At 38.1% G+C, this 11,788-nt stretch overlaps 1 protein-coding gene across 2 annotated transcripts in view; it reads left to right on the top strand.

The window, feature by feature from the left end:
• CLCA2 (chloride channel accessory 2) overlaps positions 1-10,874 on the top strand; it is a 43,283-nt gene extending 32,409 nt beyond the window's left edge. For both annotated transcript variants that reach the window (XM_027570208.2, XM_027570217.2), the window contains exon 14: positions 10,339-10,874. In XM_027570208.2, coding sequence (XP_027426009.2) covers positions 10,339-10,781 — 443 coding nt within the window. In that variant the 3' untranslated portion in view covers positions 10,782-10,874. The remainder of the gene's footprint in view (positions 1-10,338) is intronic.
• The last annotated feature ends 914 nt before the right edge of the window (positions 10,875-11,788 follow it).

Below are 11,788 nucleotides of genomic sequence, written 5' to 3' on the forward strand. Positions count from 1 at the left end.
ATAGTGGACATCCCTGCCGTGTTCCTCACTTTAGGGGGAAAGCTCTCAGCTTTTCCCCATTTGGAATGATATTCGCTGTAGGTTTTTCATAGATGGCTTTTATGATATTGAGGTATGTACCCTCTATGCCTATACTCTGAAGAGTTTTGATCAAGAAAGGATGCAGTACTTTGTCAAATGCTTTTTCTGCATCTGCTGAGAGGATCATATGATTCTTGTTCTTTCTTTTGTTAATGTATTGTATCACGTTGATTGATTTGCGGATGTTAAACCAACCTTGCAGCCCAGGGATAAATCCCACTTGGTCATAGTGAATAATCCTTTTAATGTACTCTTGGATCCTATTGGCTAGTATTTTGGTGAGAATTTTTGCATCCATGTTCATCAAGGATATTGGTCTGTAATTCTCCTTTTTGATGGGGTCTTTGGTTTTGGGATCAAGGTAATGGTGGCCTCATAAAATGAAATTGGAAGTTTTCCTTCCATTTCTATTTTTTGGAACAGTTTCAGGAGAATAGGTATTAATTCTTCTTGAAATGTTTGGTAGAATTCCCCTGGGAAGCCATCTGGCCCTGGGCTTTTGTTTCTTGGGAGATTTTTGATGACTGCTTCAATTTCCTTAGTGGTTATAGGTCCGTTCAGGTTTTCTATTTCTTCCTGGTTCACATTTGGTAGTTGATACATCGCTAGGAATGCATCCATTTCTTCCAGGTTATCTAATTTGCTGGCATAGAGTTGCTCATAATATGTGCTTATAATTGTTTGTAGGTCTTTGGTGTTGGTTGTGATCTCTCCTCTTTCACTCATGATTTTGTTGATTTGGGTCATTTCTCTTTTCTTTTTGATAAGTCTGGCCAGGGGTTTATCAATCTTGTTAATTCTTTCAAAGAACCAGCTCCTAGTTTCGTTGATCTGTTCTGTTCTTTTGGTTTCTATTTCTTTGGTTTCTGCTCTGATCTTTATTATTTCTCTTCTCCTGCTGGGTTTAGACTTTATTTGCTGTTTTTTCTCTAGCTCCTTTACGTATAGGGTTAGGTTGTATATTTGAGACCTTTCTTGGTTCTTGAGAAAGGCTTGTATTGCTATATACTTTCCTCTTAGGACTGCCTTTGCTGCATCCCAAAGATTTTGAACAGCTGTGTTTTCCTTTTCATTTGTTTCCATGAATTTTTTTAATTCTTCTTTAATTTCCTGGTTGACCCATTCATTCTTTAATAGGATGCTCTCTAGCCTCCATATATTTGAGTTCTTTCCGACTTTCCTCTTGTGATTGAGTTCTAGTTTCAAAGCATTGTGGTCTGAAAATATGCAGGGAATAATCCCAATCTTTTGGTATTGGTGGAGAACTGATTTGTGACCTAGGATGTGATCTATTCTGGAGAATGTTCCATGGGCACTAGAGAAGAATGTGTATTCCATTGCTTTGAGATGGAATGTTCTGAATATGTCTGTGAAGTCCATTTGGTCCAGTGTTTCATTTAAAGTCTTTATTTCCTTGTTGATCTTTTGCTTAGATGATCTGTCCATTTCAGCCAGGGGGTTGTTAAAGTCCCCCACTATTATTGTATTTTTGTCAATGTGTTTCTTTGCTTTTGTTATTAATTGCCTTATATACTTGGCTGCTCCCATGTTCGGGGCATAGATATTTACAATTGTTAGATCTTCTTGCTGGATAGACCTTTTAAGTAGGATACAGTGTCCTTCCTCATCTCTTATTACAGTCTTTGTTTTAAAATCTAATTTGTCTGATATAAGGATTGCCACCCCAGCTTTCTTTTGGTGTCCATTAGCATGGTAAATGGTTTTCCACCCCCTCACTTTCAATGTGGGGGTGTCTTTGGGTCTAAAATGAGTCTCTTGCCGACAGCATGTCGATGGGTCTTGTTTTTTAATCCATTCTGATAGCCTGTGTCTTTTGTTTGGGGCATTTAGCCCATTGACATTCAGGGTAACTATTGAAAGATAGGAATTTAGTGCCATTGTATTGCCTGTAAGGTGACTGTTACTGTATATTGTCTGTGTTCCTTTCTGGTCTATGCTGCTTTTAGGCTCTCTCTTTGCTTAGAGGACCCCTTTCATATATTTCTTGTACGGCTGGTTTCGTATTTGCAAATTCCTTTAGTTTTTGTTTGTCCTGGAAACTTTTTATCTCTCCTTCTAATTTCAATGACAGCCTAGCTGGATATAGTATTCTTGGCTGCATATTTTTCTCATTTAGTGCTCTGGATATATCATGCCAGTCCTTTCTGGCCTGCCAGGTCTCTGTGGATAGGTCCTTTGCCAATCTAATGTTTCTACCATTGTAGGTTACAGATCTCTTCTCCCGAGCTGCTTTCAGGATTTTCTCTTTGTCTCTGAGACTCGTAAGTTTTACTATTAGATGTCGGGGTATTGACCTATTTTTATTGATTTTGAGAGGGGTTCTCTGTGCCTCCTGGATTTTGATGCCCGTTTCCTTCCCCACATTAGGGAAGTTCTCTGCTATAATTTGCTCCAATATACCTTCTGCCCCTCTCTCTCTTTCTTCTTCTTCTGGGATCCCAATTATTCTAATGTTGTTTTGTCTTATCGTATCGCTTATCTCTCGAATTCTGCCCTCGTGATCCAGTAGTTGTTTATCTCTCTTTTTCTCAGCTTCTTTATTTTCCATCATTTGGTCTTCTATATCGCTGATTCTCTCTTCTGCCTCATTTATCCTAGCAGTTAGTGCCCCCATTTTTATTGCACCTCATTAATAGCCTTTTTGATTTTGACTTGGTTAAACTTTAGTTCTTTTATTTCTCCAGGAAGGGTTTCTCTAATCACTTCCATGCTTTTTTCAAGCCCAGCTAGTATCTTTAAAATCATGATTCTGAACTCTACGTCCAACATCGTACTAATGTCTGTATTGAGTAGGTCCCTGGCAGATGGTACTACCTCTTGTTCTTTTTGCTGAGATGATTTTTTTCGTCTTGTCATTTTGTCCAGAGGAGAATAGATGAATGAGAGAACAAAATGCTAACAGGTTAACAACGTCCCCAGCAAATATACTCTAAACAAATCAGAAAAGACCTGAAACCAGGGGAAAAGAAAGGGAAAGAAAGAAAAAAGAAAGAGAAAAAAAAAGAAAAAGATAAAAACAAACAAAAACAGAACAAAACAAAGAAAACAGAATATGATCAAATATGATCAGGCTGGTGCATAGATCAGTGCCACACACTAGATTTTGGGTGTATTTTAGTCTGTTAGAAGAAAGTGCCTCCTAAAATTTTAAAGAAAGAAAGACATATATGTACAAAATAAGGGTTGATACAATGAAGGGATGGAAGATGACTGTAAAGATGAAAATTATAAAAAATTTTAAAAAAGGAATTGATAAGAAGGTGTTTGAAAAAAGAAAGAAGAGGATAAAAAAAAGAAAGAAAGGAAAAAAAAGGGGGAGAGAATGTGATCAGGCAGGAGACTAGAACAAAGCCATACACTAGAGATTTAGGGTATATTTTTATCTGTTAGAAGAAACTGTATCTCAAAATTTTAAAGAGAGAACAACTTATATATATATATGCCAAAAATAAGGGTAACTACTATGAAGGGATAGAATATGACTCTAAAAATGAAAAATAAAAAAATTCTTTTTAAAAAACGGATTGATAAGAGATGTTGGTTGAAAAAAGGAAAAAGAAAAATTCAAAAAGACAGTTAAAAAAATTAACCTTGAAAGACTAATGAATCATGGGAAAAAAGCCATGAAATCTATGCGCAGTATTCCCCTAGTGCAGGAGTTCTCCTTGATCGGTAAACTTGGTCTTGGCTGGCTGTTCGTGCTGATCTTCTTGGGGAGGGGCCTGTTGCCGTGGTTCCCAAATGTCTTTGCCGGAGGTGGAATTGCGCCGCCCTTCTCGGTCCGGGCTAAGCAATCTGCTCAAGTTTGCTCTCAGGAGCTTTTGTTCCCTGCAAGCTTTCCTACAGCTTTGGAGGAGGAGAGTGAAAATGATGACCTCCCAATCTCCGCCCAGGAGAAGCTGAGAACTCGGGGCCCAGCTCCTCAGTGCGCCCCCAGAGAAAAGCAGCCAGTCACTCCCGCCTCCCCAGTCTCCGGCCGCACTCCGTGCTCACCCGGCCTGTGACCGAGTGTTTCTATCTCTGGCACCCGACCCCGTGTGGAGTCTCCAAACCCAGCAGATCCCTGCGGTGCGCTCCCGCGCCGCTCCTCCCAGGGGAGGAAGGGGAGTCTCCCCGGATCTGCCGCTTGTTGGGTCCCTGCTGGAGGAGCAGTGGCCCGACTGGGCCGCGGATCACAGTTTATGGCAACCCCGAGCTGAGAGCCCGCGCCTTGGCTACGTCTCTGCAGCCGCTTCCCCGCTCCGATACCCGGGAGCTCTGCCTCACTCAGGCACCCCCGGTCTTTCTGTGACCCCGACGGTCCTGCGACCACACTGTCCCGCGAGGGTTCCACCCCCCGCTTAGCCACTGGAGCGATGTCCCTCCGTGGAGTCGACTTCTCAAAGTTCCGATTTTGTGCTCCGCGGCTCTATCACTTGCCAGAAGCGGCCGACGGAGGCCCCCTCCCCCGCCGTCTATCCTCCCAAATATCGCCTCGGATTCACTTCTCCGCACGTCCTACCTTCCAGAAAGTGGTCGCTTTTCTGTTCAGAGAGTTGTTGCTATTCTTTTCTTCGATCTCCTGTTGAGTTCGTAGGTGTTCAGAATGGTTTGATCCCTATCCAGCTGAATTCCTGAGACCAGACGAAATCCAGGTCTCCTACTCCTCCGCCATCTTGCTCCCTTCTAAAATCTATCCCTTCTTGTCAGAGAAGAAGTGAAATACTTCACACTCTGAATTAAGGATTCTCCTGATTTAAAGATTGGAGATGTGCAATGATTAAAACTCTGGGATGGAGATGTCCTTTGTATAAAGGAAAAAACTGTAACTTACATGTCAGGAAAAAATTGTTCCCACTCTGGCTTTAAGTCCAGCTGTTTGACCTTTGGCCAGTTGCTTAGCTTCCATTGGCCTCCGTTTCCTTATATGGAAAATAGGACTACAAATATTTATTTCATAAGGTATCGTAAAGAAATGAAGTGACATATATAAAATCAGAGAGGGAAGAAAAAGTATTCCAAGTTTCCTGGGCTACTGGTTTGTGTTGTTACTGCCTTCTCTAGCTTTTTATTTAAGAGTTAAGGAGCCACAAATTCTCCCATCTGTATTTAAAGGTAAGAGTGGTGCCGCCTAGTGGCGCCTAGTGAGAACTGTGTTCTCACTCCCTCAGTGCCTCAGAAGCACCCAGTGTGCTGAAAGAGACAAATGACAGCTCAGGTTCCCATTACTACTGGAAAACTATTCCTTTGAAGAACCCTAGGAATTTCAACTACACTGCTGAAGTATAAGAGTAGAAAGAAAGTATGCAGTGTTAGTGGTTATTAATAGCTTGAAAAGAAGAGATACAACCATATGGGACTTTAGAATTGGTATCACAGACGGCCTTAATCAAGGGAATAGAGACATCTTCATGCAACTTCACTGATGAGAGGAATGATTGAAGTAGATCTGGCTTGTTATAATATCAAAACCATAAACTACAAAAGATAAGTGGAGAGGATGCCTGGATGTGTATTAAGTTGCTGAAATTATTGTTATAACTGATTTGATGACTCAGCAATGGCAAAATTGACCAATTAGTCATGAATAGACCAACTAGCAAATAGGTACCTGTTTAATCCATAAACATGTGCTTTCAGTGCCTATTTTTTCCCCACAAATTATTGTCTAAAAGGCGTTGTCCTCACCTCTATGGCCAGAGTTAAAAATAATGGGGGCATGTCTCTGGCTTTACAATTATTAAAAATGTGACTATTCTTAAGAACCTTGTTAGCAATAAGTGAATATCTCATATATGGACAAGCATATCAGTATTTATCCAGATGGCAGCTCTTTACTATACACAATATCCTAGAAAAGATGACCAATTATGTGGAATAAACAAAATATTATCAGATCACCATTATGTATACAGGCTAGGCATTACGGAAATGGGTTACTTCCTTGGGTTTTCATTAAAATTCTGGGGTAAAATAATTGCTAAAACTGAGTACCAAGCATGTTCTGCATCTCCTTTGTATTTTTTTTTTTTTTTTTTTTAGAAATTAGGGACACTTGGGTGGCTCAGTCTGTTAAGCGTCCACCTTCGGCTCAGGTCATGATCCCAGGGTCCTGGGATGGAGCCCTGCATCGGGCTCCTTGCTCAGCAGGGAGCCTGCTTCTCCCTCTGCCTGCACTCCCCCTGTTTGTGCTCTCTCTCTCTTTCTCTGTCTCTCTGACAAATAAATAAATAAAATATTTTTAAAAAGAAATTAAAGTGAAAATATATTTACTAAGCTACCATTAATGCCCAGCACAGCACTAAACATTATATAAGCATAATTTAAGATGGTCATTGCACTCCAAGAATTTATAATTGCATACTGAGTAAAAAAGGCATAAAATGGTCAAAACCCACAGTTTAACACAATGCCATTCGTATGGTTTGGAAGCCACAGAAATTAAAAGGGTGTAGAGATCAGTGTGTGTGGGAGCAGAGAAGTCAGGTTCTTACAGCAGGGGCCTGGGCAGAGCCTTTGGAGGGGGGCCAGACTCCAAAAAGCACCAATATTGTACCTCCTTCCCTGCACTGACTACCTTCCTCACGTGCCGAACAGCCTGACTTTCACACTCTTCCTCTGACATCGTTTCATCATGTTCTTATACAACCATTGTGACAACTTACTATCTTTAAAAGTTGTTGAAAATGTGCTGCTTCTGAAGAAGCTGTTCAGTGACAGCAACTGTTCTTCTCATGACCCCCTCCTCTAACCCTCAGTTATACTATAAAGCTGGAAGAACACTGTTTTAAATAATCAATTGCCTTTTTGATAAATTTTAAAGAGAAAAAAATGACCCTTTTTTGTAACCCATATAGTCACCATTTCTAGTCTTCTTCCTTCCTGTAGTTCTGAATTTTTATCTATCATCATTTACCTTGTATTTCAGGTCTTCAGGTGAAATTCTCTCAGGATTCAATTATGTGAAAATGTGTTCATTTCACCCTAAGTTTTAAAGTACATTTTCACTAGATATAAAATTCCAGGGCAATAGATTTTTCTTTCAGTATTTTAAATATGTTATTTCATTATATTATGGTCCCAATTTTTTTTCTGATGAGAAGTCAGCTATCATTCTTACTATTATTCTCCTAAGTATAGAGTGTCTTTCTTTCCCTTTGGCTGATTTAAATTGTTTTATCTTTGGTGTTCAACAAATTGACCGTGATGTGCCTAAGAGTGGTTTTCCTGATACATATTCTGTTTGTGGATTGCTGAGTTTCCTGGATCTGTATTCTTTTTTACCAGACTTGGAATATTTCCAGCTAATATGTCTTCAAAAAATTTCTATTCTGTTCTTTTTCTTCTTTTCTTCCTGGCTAATATTGATATGATATGATATGATTATATTACATATTACATTATACATTATATTATACCCACATACACTAAATGGATATGTCAGTATATCAGAAAGATCACTGAAATTCTGTTCAATTTTTCTCTTTTGTCCTGAGTGCTACAGTTTGATTTTTATGGACTTGTCTTCAAGCTTATTGATTTTTTTCTTCTGTTGTGTCCAATCTGCTATTAATCTTCTCAAATGAATTTTTTATTCTGTTTTTTTGCAATTCTAGAATTTTTATTTTCTTCTTTTTTTAAGTTTCCATGTCTCTCCTCAAATTCCCATCTCTTCATTCACTATATACAACTTATCCTGTTGACTTTTAACATATGCATTGTGGTTATTTTATTTTATTTTTTTAAGATTTTATTTACTTATTTGACAGAGAAAGAGAGAGAGAGAGCACAAGCAGCTGGAGCGATAAGCAGAGAGAGAGGGAGAAGCAGTCTCCCTGCCTGATGTGGGGCTTAATCCCAGGACCCTGGGATCATGACCTCAGCTGAAGGCAGACACTTAATCAACTGTGCTACTCAGGCACTCCTCATCATGGTTATTTTAAAGTCTTTGGCTATTAATTTCAAATCTCAGTCATTTGTGACTCATTTTATTTCCTGATATTTTTCTTGACTATATATTACATTTTCTACTTCTCTGCATGTCTAGGGATTTTTTTTAATTGTATACTGGGCATGTGGTAGTAAATTATAGACTCTGTTATATTCTTCTGAAGAGTTTTGAAAACTTTTCTTTCTTTTTCTTTTTCCTTTCCTTTTCTTTCTTTTCTTTTCTTTCTTTCTTTCCTTTCTTTCTTTTTCTTTTTTTCTTTCTTTCTTTCTTTTCTTTCCTTCCTTCCTTCTTTCTTTTCCCTTGAGAGAGAGAGAGAGAGAGAGAGAGAGAGCACATGAGAGTGGGGGGAGGGGCAGAGGGAGAAACAGGCTCCCCGCTGAGCAGATAGCCCAACGAGGGACTTGATCCCAGGACCCTGAGATCATGACCTGACCCAAAGGCAGATGCTCAACTGACTGAGGTAACCAGGCACCCCAAGAGTTTTGAAATTTTTTTTAATACATAGCTTGGTTCACCTTGAATTTGAGGGGGCTTGGTTTTACTTTTGACTAGGGTTCGTCTATTTCAGTTTTGCTCTTAATCCAGGGCACATCCCTTAATTCTGAAACCCAATCTTTATTCTTAAAGCAAGGCTCTTTCAGTGTTTTAGTGGCTACCTTCAGATATTTACCATGATCCTCTAACTTGACAAGACTCACACTCCAAACTCTATACCCTTGGTGAGCATTAGCATAAAACTCTGCTCAGTTTTTCAGGCTTCTAGTTGCTGTTTGTCCCTTAAGCTCTTAATGTTTCACCCATACATGAATAATTGGAAGTCTTCCAGTGGTTTGAAAAAAGTTAATGCATAGATTTGGGGCTGGTCCTTCTTTGGCTCCCTCAACTTTTAGCTACTCGGGCAATCCCATACTCAGTCTTCTGATTTCTCAGATCCAGAAGGTAGCTGGCTTTCCATTCCAGCTATCATATCTGTACAGGAGAGGGAAGTGCTTTAAGAGGAAAAGCTAGGGGTGCCTGCGTGGCTCAGTCATTAAGCATCTGCCTTCGGCTCAGGTCATGGTCCCAGGGTCCTGTGATCGAGCCCTACATCGGGTTCCCTGCTCAGTGGGAAGCCTGCTTCTCCCTCTCCCACTCCCCCTGCTTGTGTTCCCTCTCTCACTGTGTCTCTCTCTGTCAAATAAATAAATAAAATCTTTTTAAAAAAGTAAGAGGAAAAGCTGTACAAACATGAATCATTCCTACTCTGATTTCCTTCTTTTAAGGATTGTAATGCCTCTGGTTTCTGCCTATTTTTATCTGAATCCAGTGCTTCAATAGCTTTGTGGGTTTTTTGTTGTTTTGTTTTTTGCTTTCTTCAGAGTTCATACATGTTATCTTCTGGAGAGTTAGTCTAAGCCATGTAGCCATTACCAGAACTCAGAACTAAACTTTTACCTTTGACTTAAGTAACACATATTTTTGTCACTTAACATTTATGCTTATGTCTTACCTAAGAGGATATTTTCCATGTAAAAGTTTTTCATTTTATGTACTTAATTTTTTTGTTTATAGCTTCTGAATTTTGAGTCTTAATTAGAAGGGCCTTTCCTACTTCAAGGCTATACTGGAATTTATCTATTGTTTCCTACTAAGTACTTAATATTTTAATTTTTTACATCAAACTTTTTGATCATTGTGGAGTTTATCTTGAAAAAAATGTTTGTGATATGGATCCAGTTTTATTTTTTACATCATTTTATCCAATTGTCACATCATTTATCAAGAAATTTGTATTTTCCCCCATTAATTTGAATTCTACTTCTATCATATACCAAATTCCTGGATGTATTGTGACCTGTTTTTAGGTATTAATTTATTCATGCAGCAGTACTGCAATTTTTAGTTATAGAAGCATTACAGTGTTTTTATATCTGATAGGTTTAGTCCTTCCACATTGCTATTTTTTAGTCTTTATATGGCCAAGCTTGATTATTTATTTTCCATTTAAGCTTTCCAGTAAGCTTGTTAAAATAGAAACTAGAGGCACTTTTAATAGAATCATGTAAAATTTATAAAATAACTTAGGGAAAAATGACATCTTTATTATGCTGAATCTTCCTATTCAAAAAACAGTAAGTTTTTCCTCTTGTCCAGGTTTCAATATGAGTTCTTATATAGTGTTTTAAAGTTTTGATCATATGCAATTTTTTGTTATGTTTATTTCTAGGTATTTTGACTTTTTGTTGCTATTCTCATTGGTCATTTCTAATAAACTAGAAAACCTCCCCAAGGGACTTAACCTTTCCATTTGTATTTTTTAATTTCAGCTAACAGCTATGAAATAAGAATCAGTAAAAGTTTACAGAATATTCAAGATGACTTTAACAATGCCATTTTAGTGAATACATCAAAGCTAAATCCTCAGCAAGCTGGTACCAAGGAGGTATTTACATTCTCACCAAAGCTTTTCACAAATGGACCTGACCACCAACCTGATGGAGAGACACAAGAAAGCCACAGAATTTATGTGGCAATACGAGCAATAGATAGGAACTCCTTAAAGTCTGCTGTATCTAACATTGCCCAAGCATCTCTGTTTATTCCCCCAAATTCTGTTCCTATACTTGTCAGAGACAATCTTATATTGAAAGGAGTTTTGACAGCAGTGGGTTTGATAGGAATCATTTGCCTCACTATAGTTGTAACACACTGTATTTTAAACAGGAAAAAGAGAGCAGACAAGAAAAAGAATGGAACAAAATTAATATGAGCAAATGTACAGGGTACCTTCCTACTTAGATATAAGATCCATGGCCTTTACACTTTACAAAAACATACCAATAAAGTCAAATTAACATCAGAACTATTAAAAATGCTTTTGAGTTTTTGTGTAATACAGATCAGATTTTTACATGGTACACAGACAAAAAAATCTTTTATAATACTCATTTTTGGAAGGAAGTTAGGAAACCCTTAAGCTTTGGTTATGGACAAAATAATAAAAATTATTCTCCAAGATAATTTCTTTAAAAGCAAAGCAAGGGCAAGGTTGAACCAGAGTCAAGAAAAGCTTGTTTTATTGTAGAGGAAAAATAGCCCCAGATAGAGGAAAGGAGGTTGGTATAACTGTCTATATGAATTGATTGTTTAGTTACTTTGATTAATTTTTATTTCCCCTTATGTTTTCAGAATAGGTTGCTTTTTTATGACTAAAGATCAAGCTGCATTTTATATATGAAGCCCCTATTGTAAAGTTCTTCACCTCTTGCCATTTGGTTAACTATACTACAGATCAAATCTCACTACTAGTGCTCAAAGAGATCTTTGTTCACTGTGAGAGTTAGCATTAAAATGTGGGTATTATCCTTGTCCCCTGACATTAGTTTTGTAACAGAGGTCTATTGAATTTATTGCATATGAGATTATATTCTCATCAAAGTAGCTTTCTAAGTTATTGCCTTGGGTGTTATTCAAAAACAATGGTTATAACTCTCATAAGGCTTTAAGTAAAGAACGAAAGACACAGTTCTGAGTTTATTTTAATACATACACAGGCTATATAATTTTATTTGATTTCAACCAAAGAAGAGGCCATGGAGGACCCAGGCGGGAGGGAGAAACTGACCTTTGGAAATGATTAACTGATACTATCTTTTGTTTAAAGAAGATTCTGGGAATCCTTTCTCCATCAAAGGTTATTTACCTATGGGGGTGGGGGGTGACTAGAGTGAAGCACAGTTCACAAGGAAATAAAAATCATCTTTCATCTAATTTTAC

The sequence above is a fragment of the Zalophus californianus genome, chromosome 4 (genome assembly GCF_009762305.2).
Source record: "Zalophus californianus isolate mZalCal1 chromosome 4, mZalCal1.pri.v2, whole genome shotgun sequence".
In the NCBI taxonomy this organism is placed as follows: Eukaryota; Metazoa; Chordata; class Mammalia; order Carnivora; family Otariidae; genus Zalophus; species Zalophus californianus.